The 21,768-nt window shown below is 42.9% G+C and overlaps 1 protein-coding gene across 7 annotated transcripts in view; it reads right to left on the minus strand.

Annotated features, from left to right (window-relative positions):
• MTUS1 (microtubule associated scaffold protein 1) overlaps positions 1-21,768 on the minus strand; it is a 282,742-nt gene that overhangs the window by 101,657 nt on the left and 159,317 nt on the right. The window contains exon 1 of one of the 7 annotated variants that reach the window (XM_075347100.1): positions 15,659-16,355. The exons of the other annotated variants lie outside the window; for them this stretch is intronic. Within the exon in view, the coding sequence (XP_075203215.1) occupies positions 15,659-15,779 (121 nt within the window). The 5' untranslated portion in view covers positions 15,780-16,355. Of the gene's footprint in view, positions 1-15,658; positions 16,356-21,768 lie in introns of those variants that run through there. 7 annotated transcript variants of the gene reach the window in all.

The following is a 21,768-nucleotide window of genomic DNA, read 5'->3' on the forward strand; positions in this document are numbered from 1 at the left end:
CTCTAATAATTACTGCCACTCCACTTGGTAACAAAAAAAATAAAGACTGGACGGCGCTCAGACCTCAGCATACACATCCACCGCTAATCTCTAAGGAAAAAGCTACAATAGTCATTTCTAATTGTTAAATATAGCAATAACTCCTCCTCTCCTCGCACCTCACAATGACCCAGCAGCCACAGGCAACAGCATCTACATGGATCAGGATCTCTTAATATGTAGAAAAGGGAAAATCGTCTAACTCCCAAGAATCCCATAATACCCATACTTTTTTTGTAAAGAAAAACTAAAAAAAAAATAAAATGTGGGGGGCTACTACATAACACACTGTTATAAAATTTTATAAGATTCTTGTGAGCAATCAGACGCCTAGGAAGTTATGAGGATCTTGTTCCAGGATTTTTTTTCCAAGCACAAGAGCTCAGACGGCTAAGGGTATGCTCACACATCAGGTTTTTGCTGTACGGCACAATCCGGCACTTTTCTGAAAAACCAGATGCGTTAACAGCTGTCGCCGCATCCGTTTTTTCCCCCATAGACTTATATTAGCACGGGATAGTGCTGCATGGACTTGCGTTGCGTCCGTTTTTTGCCGTATGCGGCATATTTAGCCAGTGCGGCGGCCGGATAAAATTTTGCATGCTGCGTTTTCTGCTGCGGCAAAAAAACTGCATCGTGCCGGATCCAGCGCCATTTACAATGCAAGCCTATGGACGCCGAATGCGGCGTACTGCAGCAAAGACACACGCATCCGGCCGCCGGAAGCCGGTTTTTGAACTGCGCATGCTCAGTATCAAACAGGATTCGGCAAAAAACAGACGGGCCGCATGGAAAAACGTATGCAACGCATCCGGTTTTGGTTTTTTTTGCAGCATCCGTTGCATTTTTGAGCCAGATTCGGCCAGACAGAAAAAACTGATGTGTGAACTTAGCCAAAATTGGTTTTATTTTCATTGTTCCATTTTAAAATCGCCTATGTTTAAAGCAATGTCTTCATAAACCGTGGCTTCTCGTAGAGAGAATGTAGGGATTCCAGTAGAAACAGGAAACAAAAAATTAATAATGATCATTTCCAGATGAAAGCCCCTCTGACTAGAATTAAGATATGGTAAGAAACTGGAAAAAGTTAAATTACTGTGAACTGAACAGATGCATTTTTATACTTTAATTTATAAAATGTAAAGATTTTCTACCATGCTCTTCTAAATGTCAGTGTATGGGAATGAAGTGGCACATGTCCCTACCGGCTGAGGAGAACAAGGAACTTGCATACAACAGATGTCTCATACATACAATAACAGATTTTACAGCAAGTTTCGAAAATCTTTCTCTTAGCTTTGGGGAGCACAGGATTAATGGGTTAATATGCTGCCACTACATACACCTCCACAAGACTACACCTAGGGTGGGAAAACATACTAGTACTGGAGAAGGAAGAATAGCCAAGAATAGCAACTGCCACTTGTAGTACCCTTCATCTAAGAGGTGCATCCCTACATCTTAAGGCTACTTTCACACATCCGGTTTTTGCTCTGCGGCACAATACGGCGCTCTGCAGAAAAACCGCAACCGTTTTTTTTTGCCGCCGGTTGCGGGTTTTTTTGCATAGACTTACATTAGTGATGTATTGTGCCGCATGGGCTTGCGTTCGGTCCGGTTTTTGCCGCATGCGGCAGATGTAGCCGATGCCGCGGCCACATGGAACGTTGCTTGCAACGTTTTTTGCTCCGGCAAAAATAAACAAACACATCGCGACGCATCCGGCCGCTGCGGCGCATTTTTCAATGCATGCCTATGGACGGCGGATGCGGTGCGATGCGGAAAAAAATGCATCCGGACACCGCATGCGGTTTCTTCCACTGCGCATGCTCAGTAGCGTGCCGCAACCGGAAAAAAACGGACGGGCCGCATGTAAAACTTATGCAAAGGATGTGGTGTTTTCGCCGCATCCGTTGCATAGGTTTCACAGCCGGATTGAGCCGCACGGCTCAAACCGGATGTGTGAAAGCAGCCTTAACCAGATAAAAAGGGGAGAAGTTGATTCTATCTTTGCAGTGTGTGCCACATTAAGCATGGGTAACAGAAAGAGGAGAAGAGAACTCTCTTAGGGCTTGAGAACCAAAATTGTTGTACAATATCAACAAGGTTACAAGTCCATCTCCAGAGGTGTTAGTTTCTTTGTCTATGGTACACAACATAAGACGTTTACAACCCATGGCACTGTAGCTAATCTCCCTGGAGTTGATGGCAGAGAAAAATTGATGAAAGGTAGCAAAACAGGATAGTCCAGATGGTGGATAAGCAGCCCTAATCAAGTTCTAAAGAAAGTCAAGCTGACCTGCAGGTTCAGGGTGCATCGGTGTCGCAAATTGTCCATCCACATTTGAATGAAATTAAACGCTGTGGCAGGGGACCCAGGACCCCACTGCTGATACAGAGGCAAACTGCAATTTGCCAAAATGTACATGAGTAACTCAAAATCCTCCTGGGAAAGAGTCTTGTGGACAGAACAGACCAAGATAGAGCTTTTTGGTAAAATACATCGTTCTACCATTTACTAAAAATGGAATGAGGCCTACAAAGAAAAGAAAACAGTACCTACAGTCAAATAAGGTGGAGGTTCAAAGTGGTTTTGATGCTCTGGGGATCAGTGATGGGAAGGAAGGCTACTTTGCATTTAGAACGCAGATTCCATTTAAATAGATTATGGCCTCCATTAGCAGAGCTCCTGAGGTGCCAGGTCAGCAGAAACTCACAAAAGTGACCCATATTGGAAATGTCACTGCTTAAAGGAATTCATCTAGGAGAATAAAGAATATGTTGAACCCACTAGGAAAATGTTGCTTCCTAATATCAGGTCTGTTGGCTGAGGCCCCGCCCCTTCTGGTCACATGGGTATGATCTCACCCCAGGTCCTGGAAGAGAAAAGTTACATCGATTGTATAATACTTATGCTAATTCTAACAGAGGGCGGGGATAAGTCTGAATACACCCCAGCTATTATCTGCTCCTCAGCTGCTGTCACTCAAGCAGCTGCCGATTTTATAAACTTTACTTTCTTGGATTTCAAAACCTAAACATCCGAGCTGACAACTAAAGTCATGTATAGACTCAGCGTGATGATAGTGCCAGTATTGCATTGGCTTTCGCTTATATACAAAAATCCTGGTGATTGGTTCTCTTTAATACATGCATTTAAGGGAAAACAAAAAATACTGTTCACTCCTCTGCAATAGTGGCTACATCTCTGTAAAACTGATATAGTTAGAAAAAGCCTTCCCTGTCATTTTCAGCCAATTCTGCCACTGAGTGGCGCTATCGCGGTCCGCTCAAACCCATCATGTAACCCCACCCCCCATGGCTCCATGACACCTGGGATCCAGTGATGTTGCATCAACTTCCAGATGACCTGACATCACCACGGCCGGCCCCAGTCTTCCTGAGTGACTGGTCTGTGAGGCATTTCACTGCTAGTCACAAGCCCAGCATCACTCCTGCTTGCGGTTCTCTGGGGTGAAGTTAAGCGCGTGAGATGCTGGGCTGTGACGCTGGGTTGTGATGAGTGGTGAAATACCGCCCACAGCCCAGTCCCTCAGGAAGACTGAACAATAGAATAAAGAGTTGCACAGCAGTCACAATGTATCGGGGAATAATGAAAAGCATAACTGCCATTGGAATACTAGACTGAAAAATACAATGGACTATCTGAAATAAGTGAAAAACATGAAAATGGTATCTGCATAACTGCTATGAAAAATAGAAATGAGAGATATTTAGCCATTGTATTGATCAATGCAAAGGAGCCCCAAAACCAAACGCCAAGGTAATCTCTATTTTTCGGGTCCCTAACCTATGTGTAACCTCACCTGCAGTTAAAAAACTTACTCTGTATGGGAAGCAAGGGACCAAGCTATATATATGTGTGAAATAAGAGACATAGCTATGGGTGGGGCAGGGTTCTCAGACAAAAAGTGCATACTAACTAAAGAATGTATGTCTGGAACACCAATTGTGTGAACAGGGTGCAAGACTCAAAAATATACAACTAAACAATAGAATAAAGAGTTGCACAGCAGTCACAATGTATAGGGGAATAATAAAAAGCATAACTGCCATTGGAATACTAGACTGAAAAATACAATGGACTATCTGAAATAAGTGAAAAACATGAAAATGGTATCTGCATAATTGCTATGAAAAATAGAAAAATAGTATTGATCAATACAATGGCTAAATATCTCTTTCTATTTTTCATAGCAGTTATGCAGATACCATTTTCATGTTTTTCACTTATTTCAGATAGTCCATTGTATTTTTCAGTCTAGTATTCCAATGGCAGTTATGCTTTTCATTATTCCCCTATACATTGTGACTGCTGTGCAACTCTTTATTCTATTGTTTAGTTGTATATTTTTGAGTCTTGCACCCTGTTCACACAATTGGTGTTCCAGACATACATTCTTTAGTCCTCAGGAAGACTGAGGCCCTCCTCGGTGATGACATCACCGGATCCCAGAAGTCATGGAGCTATGAGGGGTGGGGCACATGATAGGGATGAGCGGACCGTGATAGCACCACTCACAGGCAAAGTTGGCTGAACAAGGTATTTAGAAAAAGCCTTTCCTATCAGTTTTACAGGGATGTAGCCACTATTACAGAGCAGTGAACCATCCCTTTAGAGCTTACCTCTAGATCGCCCTTTAGCTGCACCGGATTTCAGTTAGCCTACACAACCCCTGCTGGTGCCTCTCTATGCCTTGGTCTTCCCTATTGGTGCTCAAGTACACTCTGTATATACGGCATGGTGGATATTCTGCATCAGCCACTGTAGAGCGAAGAGACATTTTCTCCTAGCATACACGAGCTACGAATTATGGTCATCAGGTTCTCAGGTGATCTGCTTTAACTACTGTACCTTTCCCCCTTCCACATACAAATGCCAATTGCATATAAAAGGTGGTCCATATCAATAGCAATAACCAATTTATAAATATAACTCGTTACCACTAGAAAAAAGACAGTGTCCCTGAAAAGTATTGGATATAGCACAGGAAACCCTGATAATTTCATCAGAATACCAACTAGTCCTGCTGCCATAGAGGACAGCTGCTACGCCCGCTACCCTGGTACTTGTGCTCCTGTAATAGGCTACCAAAGAAAACAGTAAGAGGAAACCTGCTCAGTAATACATAATTAGATCATATATTCCTAAATTAAAAATGCCACAGGCAAAAGCACCTTTCAAGAGGTGTCCAGTTTCTGAGCTAATTTTGGATACAGTTTGGCAGGAGGACGCGTTAGTAGGTGCCTGACACTTTAGCACTGCATAGTGTATCAAGTAACCGCATGTTGTGTGTCATGTAGGTTTGTCCTCAATATCCTCAACAATCTTCACAAAACTAAGTTAAGTATGCAGAAATGCCAGTAATGGTGGTGGAGAGCGAGTCGTATCACAATAGAGTAGTGATAAAGCTGTAACATCCAGATTCGAGATCCGGGTCGGCAGAGGAGGATCATTCATTACAGGAACAAAGCCGGAACTGGAGATCAGATGGTCATTTATGTCAGACTTAAACACGCTGATCAACAAGACGGTGCAGGTCAAAGATCAGGCCAGCTTTGGTTCATGAAGTCTTCACTGGTCAGCAACTTCAAGTGCAGGAGTGGCAGCAAAGTCACAAAGAAACATATTTATGGAATTTATCACATTTAGACTCACACTGACACCAAGAATTTTTAAACATCAGGTCTTCAGGAATTTGCAAATAGCTAAGGAGTAGACCCACCACTAAGATTGGGACATTTTTAGTTAATCCCAATCTCACTTACACACATGTAACAAACTTTAGCTTGACATTTAGTTCAATGCATATCTTGATTTAACAAAATAAAACTTGATATCTCAAATAGCAAAAATAAATTTGAGCTTTTTTGAAGACATGGAGCATTATGGCACTGAACATGACCATTAAAGAAGCACCCATCAAAATTTGTATCCTTTTAATATACTGCAATCATATTACAATTGCTCACCTTGCCCTTCTACCCAATTAATTCTTTTTCCACTAGGTCTAGGTGCGTTTAAGTGTCGGGAACAATTTTCTCTGTCAGAAAAAAATATAGAAGTGGATAAGAAAATGTCAGACCTCATATTAAAATTGTAAAGTATGAAATATATGCTAGCCAACAGTTGAACAGGGATATACAGAAAAGAGATTTTATATATAATATTATATAAAGATAGAGATCCCTCATGTATAATATATCTCTCTCTATAGATCTATATACCTATATCTCTTTTCTGTATATCCCTGTTCAACTGTTGGCTAGCATATATTTCATATCTTACAATTTAATATGAGGTCTATGACATTTTCTTATCCACTTCTATATTTTTTCTGACAAAAAATTGTTCCCGACACAAACGCACCTAGACCTAGTGGAGAACAGAAGAATTAATTGGGTAGAAGGCCAAGATGAGCAATTGTAATATGATGATTGCAGTATATTAAGAGGATACAAATTTTGATGTTTAATGGTCATGTTCAGTGCCATAATGCTCCGTGTCTTCAAAAACACTCAAATTTATTATTGGTATTTGAGATATCAAGTTCACACACACACACACACACACACACACACACACACACACACACACACACACGTTTTGAAAATTGAGGAAAAAACTGATTAATGCTGACCTGAAACTACAGAAATCCAGGGTATATTGCTCACAAATTGGAAGAAAGGCATCTGTGCTACGGTATACAGTATATGCACGCATAGATTGGGGCAGTCCAAACAGCAAGACAGAAGAACGTGGAATGCGGCACTGTCATATGGATAAAAATATTAAGCATTATTGTGCACACATCATTGGGTCTACATCCAGGATCATTCTTTTCTTTGAAATACGTTAGAGATGGTTTACACTTGTCAGTACTGGATTTTACAAAGTGTGGACAATGATGAATACTGAAGTACAAGTGTGGTTTCTCCCTTGTCAATAACTGTGCTAGTATGCTGGCAGGAATAGCTTACAGATCTCCTAAGTATGAGACCATTGCACAGGTCTCTACAAAGACGAGGAACAGACTTAACAGAGGGAAATTTAAAAGGGAAATCGGGCACCAGATTTTTGATACCTAATCTGAAAGCAATATAACATCGGGACAGAGATCCTGAATCCAGCGCTGTCTCACTTACTGGTCTGCTTAGAGTAGTTTGGATAAAATCACTGATTAATCAGCAGTAGATCATCATTACGGGACTACTTGGAGTGCTACCAGGTAGTCCAGAATATTCATGAGCTCTTTATCACTGCTAGATCTGCAGCAGAGAACATAGATTTTTATTAAAATGACAGCAAACCACTAAATAAGTGATATTGCTGGAATCAGGGGCTCTGCCCCTACATTATGCTGCTCTCAGATGAAGTAGCAAAAACCTGGTGGCAGATTCCCTTTAAGTCCTCTAACTAAACTTAAGTGCAGATTTTGGCAAGATCTCAGTCCAGATAATTTTGGGGGAGAGAAGCATCTGGTACATTAATTTCCAAAGTCGATTCTTTTGTTCTGTGGGAGATTAGTTGCTACCAAAGGAGTTAGTCAGTGGTTGAGGAGTAGAAGAGCCCACGGCTACGCCAAGCAGGATATATCAGGAGAGGTTGGTGTGAAATACCTTACTTGTATCGAGAACTTAAAAGCACGGTCTCACCAGGATTTTGCTGACCCATATGAAAGCTGTATGATGTTGGGGCAGAGACCCCAATTCCAGAGATTACTTACCAGGCAGCTTGCAGCAGATCTGATAAAATAAGTTTTCTCTGCTACAGAGCTACCAGTTCTCTGAAAGCTGAACTCCGTATAACCCCACCCACACCACTGGTTGGCAGCTTTCTGCCTATGCACAGTGAACACAGAAAGCTGCCAATCAGTGGTGGGGGCAGAGAAACTCAGAGCTCATTAATATGCTGGACTACATGGCTCAGGTTTACTAGTCAAATAGTGATAATACCCTCCTGATAAAACAGGATATTTATCAAAGCTACGGCCAGCAGCTCAGTAAGGATTGGCGGATCCGGCGCACTCCAGTACAGTGTGATACAGTACAATGGCAGCGCGACAAGCTCCGGTCACATGCTGTCATGTAACCGGAGCATGTAACCCGGAAGGTGCCGCGCTGCCATTGTACTGTATCACACTGTACTGGAGTGTGCCGGATCCGCCAATCTGGCAAAAAGCCGTATGTGTGAAACGGCTCTTCGTGACATGGGTGGAATCAGGGTCTCTACAATACGCTGCTCTCAGATTAAAGATGCAAAAACCTGGCGACAGATTATTCCCTTTAAGGCTGGGCCACACGAGCGTTTAATGCCATTTCATTCCCGAGAGCCGTGTGAGCACAGTCCGAGTTGTACTGCCTGTGTTCTGCGAGTGCAATGCAAGTGTGCGATTTTTTTCTCACATGCATTCCGTATTGAATCCGTTCTGCAATGCGTTTTTTTCCTCACATCACAGTGCTGATAGATTAGTCCAACCCTGTAACGACCACAGTCGCAGGGATCGCAACTGCGACCGGGCCCAGCAGGGTTAGGGGCCCAGTGCCTGCCCTGCAGAGAAGCAGACAGCTCCTCTCAGTGAGAGAGGAGCTGTGCTGTTCAGTGGCAGGCCACGTGGCCTGACACACTCTAAAGCATGTGAGTCAGTAGGGCCAGGTGCCAGCAGCGGCACAGGGGCCCAGGAGTGAGGAGGGTCCTCACCCATCATTGCACAAAGCAATGATGAGAGAGGGAATGCAGCACTCCACTCCATCCTCCATTGTTCTCACCTGTGACTGCGCTAGACGTCAACACAGCAGAGCGCTGTGACGTCACTATTGTGAGACTGCTGTGCTGAGACATTAAGAGCGCAGGATGGGAGGATGCTGACCGGAGCAGTGGAGGAACGAGGTGAGGACTTGGGGCTGCATAACACAATATAAAGGACACCTTATATATGGATTATAGGGGTGCATTATAATAGATAGAGTCCTATGGAGTGTATTGAATGTTATGGAGGCTGCATAATATAAAGGACTATGGGGCTGCATTATAATATATGGAGGCCTATGAGTGTGCATTATAATACATAGAGGCCTATGGAGTGCATTAAACAGTATGGGGGCTGCATACTACAATATGAAGGACTATGGTTGCAGTATAATATGGAGGACTATGGGGTGAATTAATACATGGAGGACTATGAGGGTGCATTCTAATATATTAATGGTTATGTGGGACCCATTATACTATATACAATGCTATGTGAGGGCCATTATAGTATTTGGAGAGCTATATACAAGGGGGGACAAAGATACAAGCATGGGATGGGAACGTTTTATGCTGAGGGAAAGAGGTTTTTTCCCTCAGAAACCAGCTGTCCCATGCTCTACAATAATCTTTCCCTCAGCACCAAGCTTTCCCATGCTCTGATATCATGGGAAAGCTGGGTGCTGAGGGAAAGATGTATAGCAGAGCATGGGGAAGGTGGATGCTGAGGACAAGATGGATATCAGAACATAGGAAAGCTGGGCGCCACTGCCCACTCAATAAGGAATGCTTCAGGAGCACATGCATTTTGGTGATCCAGTCTGGTTTTCCATTTGCAAAAATGAGCTACTATTTTTAGCTCAACCAGTGTGTCCTGTACAATTGGCAGTTCTCGAAGCTTTGGTTCAAGGTACTCACTATTTTGGAGTCGCCAATACAGTCCGCTCAGGCGACAGATCCAAGGAGAAGTGTATGTAAGGAAAAAAAAATGGAGGACAGAACATTTCCTGTAAGAAATTCTTGCCCCTATGTATGATGCAATTTCCTGTGACTGGAGGGTGTGCGTATACATATACTCTCGCAAATGGGAATGGCACCAGGGATGAGAAAATTATTATTATATATATAATTTACTATAATTTTCTCATCCCTGGTGCCATTACCATATATATATATATATATATATATATATATATATATATATATATATATATATATATATATATATATATATATATTATATTATATATATATATATTATATATATATATTCGCAAATGGGAACGACCCCATAGAGTGACAAGAGTGAGTGGATTTTTTTTTTTTTTAATCACATTCCACTCGTCCCGTTTTACTCACAGTGTATCCTAGCCCTAGGCTAAGCATTGGTGGATTGGGCAAGTTTTGTATACATTTTAATACCACAAATACCGTACTTTTCCTCTATAAACAGGCCAATAAATTAGACGTAGCTGCTCTTTGATACAAGAGGTGGTCACTGGCGTCTAGCCAGAAAGGGTTCTTAACTTAGACATTATAGTTTACAGTGAATTATAAACTAAACAGTACATGTGGATTTACAGCTTCGCTCACCACCATTACACGGATACTAGCTAAAAATAAAGATCATTTCTATATTGTAGTTTGGTACCGTATCTGACTAGGGAACAGAATGGAGTATGGAGAGGTGGAGGTGCACGTGATCCGAAAACTGCCGAGCAAAAGGTGGAAGACAACTGCGAGACGTGCTTTGTAAACGTCCAATATGGGAATGCAACTTTAAGCTCTTGGGCAAAATCTATAAAGTGGGCTCAAAACAATCTTATCTATAGGGGACTTATGTGGATGAAGCGCTCAAAGACCTGAAGGAGACCTCTGCATCCCCAATAACTGCCCTCCATCTTATCACCCCAGTCCTAGAACACTTTACAGTCCTGCAGAATCACTTGGCCGTTTTTCATTTTAATTTTAAATTTATTTTTGTATTTTGTCCCGGAGCTCGAACCGACAACCTACAACATTGTAAGCAGCAGCAAAATCCTAGAGCTACAGGCTCTGCTGTAATGAGGTTTTTAATCACCCATTATTATTCAAGGACCTCAATGGGAAAATATGCAACACAGACAACTCTTGTGAAAAATAAAATAAAAGGGGTGGTAATAAAGGTGCATGATATCAAAGCTGGTCATCTCATCTGTTGCTTTCCTTCTGTCCAAAAAGATATATTAAAAAAAAAAACAAAAAAAAAAAACAAACAACCCGTACAGGATTACATATAATTGGGGAGGTCTCTGCAGCATGTGATGGGATTTCTGCATGCAACATTAAGATAACATTAAGCAGATGCAAAAAAAAAAAATAAAAAAATTATGAACAAAAAAAAATAAAATAGAAATCGGCCACCTGTGAATTAAATAGGATTCTAAAATTTCCATTTTTCCCTCACTGTCATCATGTGCTAGTGCCACAGCCATTGGAAAAGACTGTCACTTGCAGTGAATAATAAATTGCTAGTCCTGGTAAGAGCCCCATTGTTTCCTTCCATCTATTAATACTAGCACGGTATAAATACCCGCTTCCTGCCTGGCCTGCTCCAGAGATCCAGCCTTCCTGTGTTATTGTTTCATAATCATGCTATAGCCGTGTGTGCACAATCTAATTTGAGTCATAAAGCCCCATGAGGCTCAGTTACTGCACAAGTGCCAGAAATCAAGGAATCAAGCATCCGATTAAGGAAAAGCAATAAAATTTCACCGGCTGAACACCACTGCTGGAATGTAACCACAATGAGTCATTTTAGGTATTTAAGGGGTAAACCAGTGTACAGTGAAACCTTGAATTAGGAGCATAATTGGTTCTGGGGTTGTGCTCTTAAACCAAGTTACTCTTATATGAAAGCGAATTTTCCCAATAGTAAATAACTGAAACACAGACAATTCGTTCCACAACCCAAAAATATTTGCTGCATTTATACACACTTATTACAGTAATACAAAATAATGTATTCATATAAAATTACAGTACACTAATACAAAATACTGTACAGTAAAAACACAAAACAAATTAAACTGCACGTTAGCTTACAATAGAATTGTTGGTGTGCGGGAGGTACTATAGAGAAAAAATGATGTATAGCTATGACAACATTTATTCTAGTGCAGTACACAAACACACCCCAAATATATCCTCCCCAAAATAAGGGCAGAACTAAGCCATATGTGGGGTAGGAATACTGCACAGGCAGATTACAGTACAAGCAATGTGATGTACTGGTTAGCAGAAAAAAAGTAGAATACTGTATTTGATAGACCTGCTATATAGTATATGCTGTACAATGGTATATTGTATACAGTACATATGTACAGAGTTACCTCCAGAGGGGTCAGAGCGTGGTGAAAGGACAGAACCGGAAGTGTGCACGGTGAATATTTGCTCTTATTGCAATTCATTGCTCTTAAACCAAGTTACAAATTTGTAAAAAGCTTTGCTTGTCTTGCAAAACACTCTCAAACCAAGTTACTCTTAATCCAAGGTTCCATTGTATTATCATCCTAAGAGTCATTGGCTTAACGCCAGACAATGTAAACTCGTAGAGGATCCAAAGCACCATGGATTTCAAAACCAGAAAGGGACCAGTCACTTAAAAAGCACAGACAATATTTTCAAAATAGTTAAAAGATGTCCACAATCAGAAGTTCACTACTGATTTTTTTTTTTTAGTATTTTCTGATTCTGCATGAACAGAATGCAGGCTGTGGTTCACTGTAGGCTCCATTCACCGTTTGCAATTTATTAAAGTCAGTTTGATGTTTTTAATGTTGTGGTATTTGCTGCTATTTGTTGCATTAAATTCTTCAAAAATGGAACCTACGGTGCCTAAATTTGGCCCAATCAAAGATGCTCCTTTTCTCTTTAACCAGTTGATATGCTTTTTTAGCACCAAATTAACAAATCCCTTAAAAACAAGGTTACAAAAATGAACCAAACTGTAAACTCCAGAAATCTTACTCCAAGCAGAGACTGGAGTGAGATTTCAACAAAAAAAACAAAACACAAAACTTTAACTTAAAAAGGCAAAATGTGTGGAGAATAAGGTACAAATACAAAAGCCACTAAAAAGAAGAAATATTAAAGAAACAACAATGAATTGGGGGCAGAGTTCGGACCCTTTTCTACCATAGCCAGCATTACAGGGGTTTTCCACTTCCAATGTTCAGCCCAATTAAAATAAAGCTTATACATCCCTCCTGTGCTGGTATTGTTACAGCAGTGGTGGCACTCGCGTCACTGGGGTTCATGTTAGGTTGTGATGACCAGCAAGTCCTGGGCCCAATCACTACCGGTCCTTACTCCTCGCCTTCGGACATATGCGTAATCAACAGGAATTGAGCGGCCAGCTCAGTTCTCACTTCCGGTTGATTACTCATATGTATGAAAGTGAAGGGAGAGAGAAGCCGGCGGTGACTGGACACATGGCTTGCGTGATGTCAGCTCCTCACATGACCCCAGGAACACAAGCCCTGGCATAGTGGGAATGGCGCTGACACGAGGAATGGGGAATGGCAAGGGGTTGTCTAGTAGTGGACAATACTAGAGGATCTCTTCATTGGGATTGGAGTGGCTTAGCTTTCACTCCCAATACAGGCATCAATGAGCCCTGGTCACTTAAACCTTCACCAGTAGTCCTCTTCAGTGGGATCGAACCAGACTGGCATTCAGTCCCTACACACATCAATGAACCTTGGGAAGTTTAAACTAAATCACCTGTTCACCACAAGTCCATTGTCAGATCACATTTTGTGTGTATTAACCCTTGAATACCAGGAACATCCCACAAGACCTGCTGTTTTGAAGATGCTTGGACCAAAGTGATCTACCGCCACAATATGACCCTTGCCAAAAGTTCATTAGTCAAGAAAAAAAATAGCATGTATAGTCTAATAGATAACCAACGTCTTGTGAGGTACCATTATCATGAGAAATCCTAATGGCATTCACATGACCAGTCAGCCAGAACATTAATACCACAGACCAGTCTGCATTTACTCATTGCCATACATTTTATATAACGACCTGATCCTGAACAGATTTTTCTTCGGTAATGTGGCTTCAGACCCTTGTAGATTTCTTTGATTGAACAAAATGGTCATTGTTACATAAATGATATGGAAAAGAGAGGAGTCGATAAGCAGGGTCAATAAATTAGTTTTTATGTGCTCTCGGATTTCATTGCATACCAAAAGTGCATCTTTCATGGAAACCATTGGTAGATTTTCGTGTAATGGGTCTATCAACTGGAATAGACCAAGCTATTCCATAAAAATGTTTTTTGGGCAAAACACTTGACCGTACATGGTTCCCACCACAGTTTGTTTTTTAATAGGATTGGTGCAGTTAGCAGAACACATGCCCCAAGCGGTCCAGCCAAAAATACTGAAGATGTGGTGTGCACCCAGCCCTGGAGTCGCTGTCTGGTGGGGTGACTGCGACAGTCGTGGCATGGCACCCAATGTGCAAGTATTTGCATCACTCAGGTCAGTGCCGCCAATATTCCCAGCTCATCTCCACGATTGTCAAGGTTCAGGTTAGGACTCTACAACCTTATACAGAAAGCCCCACTGCTGACAACGTGTAAAATATCTGCTAACCCCAGCTCTCTACAAGCCTTGCCAATAGCTGTAGTAATCCGATAGAATAAATATATACTCCCCAAAATAAAATCAGCAGCCGTGTGAGCCGGCAACAGTCTGTAGACAGACTCCGACTCCACTGCTCAAAACGGCTGTACAGGTTATTCTTCTCACTGGAGATGCCCTAAAATCCCAGAGTTCCCACCAAAATACGCCGCTTTGCCCATATTTTCTCACCAACTGTCCATAACTAATTGGTCTTGCTTGTGAAAGCAAAGCTTCCCTACAAGGCTGCTGGACCTCCATGTTGGCCCACAAGAATCTAGACCATCCATGAATCCAGATTTTATGCCATCAACATGGACATATTCTTGCACATAGAAAATTGCAGACAATGTGACAAGGATGATAATTGAGGGTTAGACGGATGCTATTTATATCAGTATGGATCGTTTGCCATCACCTAGGAAACACTATGGCTGCAGAGAGTTTTCTACATGGAATCAAAATTTGGACCACTGACTCAACACTGGAAATGTGCGAGCGTGAAAAACAGCAGCATGGAGGGAGGAGGCGAGATAAAGCCCTCCATTAGCCCCGAGTGCGGACCATATCAGATCTAGGAATGATAACGGCTGGTATTAATAGGATCGGAGATCCATTACACAGGTGGCATGTATACGACATGGCAAAATCATATTTAACCAGCGGATTTGCCATAATTCGGTCAATGCATAGAATTCATACCCAGTCCAATAATTACATGTGAAAAAAATATATGAAATTATTTCGAATTGCCTCGTCCAATGATCATTACATTAATATTTGCATGACATTGATCAAGCTATTACGGTCAGGTCCATGTCGAAGGATGATATTCTGGCACATAATCTTAAGGGTTATTATACGAGATATATCTCTATCTCTATCTATATCTCTATATTTATATATCTATATATCTATATCTCTATCTCTATATATATCTCTATCTCCGGTGACTTCTAGATCAAAATAATCACTAGCACGCTATAGAATGTGATAGTAATTCTATACACGTTGATCGGCAACGATATTAGGAAAATACAGTGTGTCCATACGTATAGTTGCTGCCGTACACCTTACAAGTGTGTCTCAGCCATCAGCTGCAGCAGTAAACAAGATGTCCCCTGCCATTTCTAGTACACAGACACTGAACACCGTACATGTAGACAGCACTAACCTGCATGGAATATCACCGAGCTTTTCCGGTATCCAGACGGCAGACGCAGATTTCGGAGCAGTCCGCTTGCAGTCAGCCGCACACGCATATTGGATAAGGAGAATTTGGGAGACCATAACATGTCTTCAGAAAAAGTGGAGGGATATCCAGCAGAAAGAAACTGCCTCCATGTACTACCACACTATATTTTTAGCTCCCCACCGATGATCTGGAGCCAACTAGCAGAAGGAAGGCAGAAATAAGCAATTCGAAAAAGGCAGCTCATTCCATCACCCTGACTGCCAGGCGCACACATCACAAATCCCAGAAAGCAGAAATCCACTATGCTAATCTGGCCGGCAGCACTCCCCCAACCAGATGTTGCAGAAACAAAGCGTGCCCTTAGAATGAGCCCTCCTCCCAGAGCCTGTGAAGACAGGCAGCCCTGAATTACATCACACCAAGTCCATGCACAACAATCTATTATGCAGGGAGAAGGCTGCTTAACCCCTATTGTCGTCTGCGCCTTACTATGGATTATATACACAGTGTCACCGAAATAGAAGAGTTCCTGCCCAGTGACATTAATCCGCTGTGTGTAGCAATACAACGATGGAAACGATGCATCGCCAAGACAATGGTGCTAAGGAAACAAGCGCACACTAACACTGGAGCAGCCAGTGAGCGCACACCAGCCGCAGAACAGGGGGAAGGAGAAACCACAAATCACAATTCTCCTAAACGCGCTCCCATCACAGCTCTGAGGTGATTAAAGGTGGGAGGTGATCATAGAGCGGCGCTCTTCACCCATCCATCGCCCACCCAGACAATAACTGGCAGAATCCTGCGGGCGGCCCTATTATTCTACACAGGAAAATAGGAGGAATGAGAACAAAATGGTGGCACTGGCCTCTGGGGAAAAATCCTGTACATATTCATGACCAAGAAGAGCAGGCAAGGCTGGTAACAATGAATGACGACCACCATTTGTTCAGGAGAGAATTTTGAATAAATGGTGAGCGGGCGAATATATAATATAATAACACGCACACACACACACACATACCCATATCTGTCTCTATAGCTACACACAAATGTACACTTTTTATAAAGACACATTATACCCATGCATAAACAAATTCACAACATTGGAAGAAGGAAAAGTCTTGCATTATGGAAGTCACAGGCTGGATAGATGTGTTATCAATACGCAAATTGCAAGAACAATTAAAATAAAATTTTAAAAACCTCTTGCTCTATTTAGTATAGAGACTGCGCACAGAGTGCAAAAATATTACATCTTGGCGTGAATGTTCTGCTACTTGGGCATGCACAAAAAAAAAAATAGGAAAAAAAATAAAAAAAAATCAAGGTCCACTGTCGGCAGCTCCTTTTGGGATTGCCAATCAATGACGTCCAAGATGTACTTGATGGGAGACAAGTCTAGAGACGCTGTAGGCCATTGTAGCACGTTTAGGCCACACAGGCTGCTCACTGTAGCACAAACACGTTATCTGGCGTTAAAGTGTCCCAGGGGCCACTTTTCAACAGAAAAAGAAAAGAATGTACCCCTTAACACTAGAAGTCCCAGAGAGGGGTCATTTAATATTTCTACCTTTGGAACCCAGAGACGGGTCAAATGACCTGAAGGATTTTAGCCAACATCCTATAATCCCAGTCTTTTGTTCTGTAATTAAGGCCATTACTGTCGCACCACAGGAGGTTGTTTTCCATTTAGTTTAGCCATTTAGCTTCTAGTAAGTTCTATTCAGTTTGGACTAAAAGGTACCGTCACACTAAACAACTTACCAGCGATCCTAACAACGATACAACCTGATCGGGATCGCTGGTAAGTTGCTAGGAGGTCGCTGGTGAGATGTCACACAGTCAGACCTAAGTGACGCTCCAGCGATCCCACCAGCAACCTGACCTGGCAGGGATTGCTGGAGCGTCGCTACACGGGTTGCTGGTGAGCTGTCACACAGGCAGATCTCACCAGCAACCAGTGACCAGCCCCCAGCCAGCAGCGACGCGTGGAAGCGATGCTGCGCTTGGTAACTAAGGTAAATATCGGGTAACCAACCCGATATTAACCTTGGTTAGCAGCGCACACAGCTTAGCGCTGGCTCCCTGCTCTCCTAGCCACAGTACACATCAGGTTAATTACCCGATGTGTAGTCTGGCTATGTGTGCAGGGAGCAGGGAGCCGGCACTGACAGTGTGAGAGCGGCAGACGCTGGTAACGAAGGTAAATATCGGGTACCAAGGACAGGGCTTCTTGGTTACCCAATGTTTACTGTGGTTACCAGCGTCCGCAGAAGCCGGCTCCCGGCACATTAAGTTGTTGCTGTCTCGCTGTCACACACAGCGATGTGCGCTTCACAGCGGGAGAGCAACAACTAAAAAATGGCCCAGGACATTCAGCAACAACCAGCGACCTCACAGCAGGGGCCAGGTTGTTGCTGGATGTCACACACAGCAACATCGCTAGCAAGATCACTGTTATGTCACAAAAGTCGTGCCTCAGCAGCGATGTTGCTTAGTGTGACGTGGCCTTAAGGATCATTTGACCCTCTTTCGGGACTTCACGGGGGAGCTCGAAATTTCTGGGACTTGAGTGTTAATCCAGAACCAAATCAATGTAGACCAGAAGTGTTCATGGCCCTGGAGGGATCCGGCTACTGTACATTACGCCATTCCATACCATTATCCTGGGAGTATGACCAGTGACTGTCCCGGCCATCAAACATTTTTTATTTGCTTTTTTTTTCTATTTAAGTTTTTATCTAAGTTTTTGCATTGCCAAAAATATCCAACCACATGAATTCTTTAAAATCTATACTGAAGCATGAAACTAAGAACATACAATGCATTCTGGTTTCTGCCATTTTTATGGTCCGTGGTTTCCCATCTCTAGATGCAACTTACTTGCAGTACTGGGCTGTGTTTTTGTATTTTGCTCTTATGAACCTTCTGCATTTCAAAAACCCAATGCAATGGGAAGCTTTATCAAAACATACTACCAGAAAAACCTGGTCTTTGTTGTGTTTTACATGAGAAGAAAAAAAAAATAAATAAATAAAAGTTGCAGCATTCTGCATTTTTACTCCAAAATGGATACAGTGAGAAATAAAATTGGATGTCACATGCAGGGCTTGGCTGTCAAATTTTGGTCTGGGAGGCAATCACGAAACCGTTGCGGCATCTCCACCTTTAGCCTGCTTATCTCTGGCTGCTACATAAAGCACCAGAGGTAAAAGGATTTCAAAATAACAGTGGCTGTGACAGATATGGGAACAGAACAGAGCTTGCTACATAAATACAGTACCAAAAAAAGAGCTTACTGCACAGATACGGTAACAGAACCGAGCTTAATACATAAATACAGTGCCCCTAACTGAGCTTACTACATAGATATGGGAACAGAACCCAGCTTAAACGGATTCCGTTGTGTCCCATAGACTTGTATTAGTGGCGGATTGCGACTGATGACCTTGCGTTGCATCCGCTGCGCTGCGGTCAGTCGTTTTTTGGACTGACCGCCGGGCGGTAGCAACGCAGACTAACGTTTTTCTAGCCGTCAAATTAACGCGCCGCGCAGGAATCAGTCAAGCTTGTAATGGATGTCTATGGTGCTGGATTCCGTCGTAATCCGTCTTACAACGGAATCCAGCGCTGGATTCAGTCATGCTCTACTGAGCATGCCCAGCATGTTTGGCACACCCACTGGGCTGTCCCAAACATAAACGTATCATGACTGATCCGTCAAAAAACGGACGCATAGCGGATGTAATAGACGCGACGGATCAGTTTTTTCACAGGATTCCTGTGAAAGGAATCCTGTGAAAAACACATCCGTTGCATCAGTTGACATCTAAAAAACAACTGATCCGTTGCTGACGGATTTAAAACAACGGAAATGTGAACCTAGCCTGAGGGGGAAGGATAGGAGCGCCTGTGGACACTGCTGTAAAGATTGGGTCACATGTGCCTCAATCAGCAGCCATTTGTAGTCAGGTGAGCTGATTAACACCTCAAGTGAATCCTTCTGCATGTTTTTGTTACCTTAACATAATAGCATAATGTAGCATTCTAGTGATCTAAGTCTTCCTGGGCTGCTTGCTGTAGTTTTGATAAAATCAGTTTCCCCGCTGCAAATCTACCAGTTCTCTGTATGTTGAGCTCTGTATAATCCCACCCACACCACTTACGTCAGCTTTCTGCCTATGCACACAGTGTATACAGAAAGCTGCCAATTAGTACTGGGGGCATGGCTGGACTAAATGGCAGGTTTACTAGCTAAAAATAACAGCAAGCAGCAAAGATCCAGCCTGTGGTCACAAAAACGCAGCCTGGGGCTAAAAAAAACGCATCCAAGAAACACATGCGTTTTTTTATGTGTTTTTTTTTTATTCAATGGGTGAAAATAGTGATGGGCGGACAGAATTGTAAAAGTCCAACCCCTGAGGGTTCAAATGCACCCGAGTGTCGGGACCGGGCCTAAATTCTCAGGGAATTCCGGATATTTATCCGGATCTGGCACTCAGGAAATAAAAATAAAGGAAAAAATAATAAAGCGAGGGCACTATACTTAGAGTCTCCGGCATGGCTGTAACTGCTCCCACAGCCCCTCATTCTTCTGGGGCCGCTCATTAGGTTCATGCATATTCACTGCTACCCTCGCCTATGATTGGTTGTAGTCAGACGTGCCCCTACCCTGAGTGACAGCCTAGCCTGTCTGACTCTTACAATTAAAAAACTTTATGTAGGATCCCACCATAATATGATACCCAGCACAGAAAAAAGAAAAAAAAAAAAAGCAACAAAAACTGAGGTCACCTCCAATTTTGATACCCAGTCAAGATAAAGCCCTACAGCTCAAGGCCGGTATTCTCAGGCTGGGGCGAACCCATGATTATTGGGCTCCTCACAGCTTAAAATTAGCAGCCGATCCAGGATTGCCACATCCATTAGATTTATCAGTTCCATCACTTTACCAGGCTCTTCCCTGTTGCCCTGGTGTGGTGACAAACGGGGTAATAAGGGATTAATAACCTACAGCTGCCACTAAACCCTAGATTAGGTCGGCTACATCTGAAGTCCCAAATCGTGATCATGGAAAATGACTGCCCGCTGTGAGGTTTAGGCAGAGACTGAGCAGCGATCAGCGGTGTTGTCACTCAGGTTAGCTGTGGCCACAACTGGAGGTTCCCATGGTCCTCCGCCTGTAACCGCAGGTAACTTGACTTCAGGTTACTTCAGTGGCCACACCAGAGTTCATTGAGGTCCCCTGAGGTCAGTTCACCTGTGGTCACAGATGGAGCACAGTGGGAACCCCCATTTGCGGCACCCCTGAGTGACTTAACAGCTGATCGTGCAGCTCACTCAGGCTCTACCTGAACCTCACAGCAAGCAGTCATTCTATGACCGCTCGGTTTGAGTTCAGCTTTAGCAGTGCTAGAATCGTCGTGTGACCTCGTGTGGATTATGTTGGACCTGCAGGAGTGTTTTTGGGGTTAATAAAGTGGTGAAAGAGGGTGCTTTTTTTGTATTTTATTTTGAATAAAGGATTTTTTGGTTGTGTTTATTTTCACTTTCAGATTAGTAATGGGGGGGTCCCCAGACGCCTCCTATTACTAAATTAGGGCTTCGTGGCAGCTGTGGGCTTGCCCTAGTGTGGTCGCAATTGAGGTAATAATGGGTTAACCCTTATTACCTCAATTGTCACCACACTAAGGGAATCTGGAAGAGTGGGGTAAAGCACCGGGGCTGTCGCATCTAATAGATGTGACCATCCTGGCTGGCTGCAGGCTGCTATTTTTAGGCTGGGGGGCGGCCAGTAAGCATGGGTCTCCCCAGCCTGAGAATACCAGCCCCCAGCTGTCGGGCTTTAGGCTTTATTAAGGCTGGGTAACAAAATTGGGAGAGACCGCACGCTGGCTTAAGTATTTATATAATTAAGCCACATGCGGTTTCTCTATTTTTGATACACAGCCAAGATAAACACATGGCTGGGTGATGAAGCCTGTAGCCGTGGGCTTTATCTGTGCTGGGTATCCTAACCCGGGTGGGGGGGGGGGGGTTACCACCTTACATCACTTTTGTTATTTTACTGTAAGATTATAGACCCA

This window comes from Anomaloglossus baeobatrachus, chromosome 1, assembly GCF_048569485.1.
Source record: "Anomaloglossus baeobatrachus isolate aAnoBae1 chromosome 1, aAnoBae1.hap1, whole genome shotgun sequence".
In the NCBI taxonomy this organism is placed as follows: Eukaryota; Metazoa; Chordata; class Amphibia; order Anura; family Aromobatidae; genus Anomaloglossus; species Anomaloglossus baeobatrachus.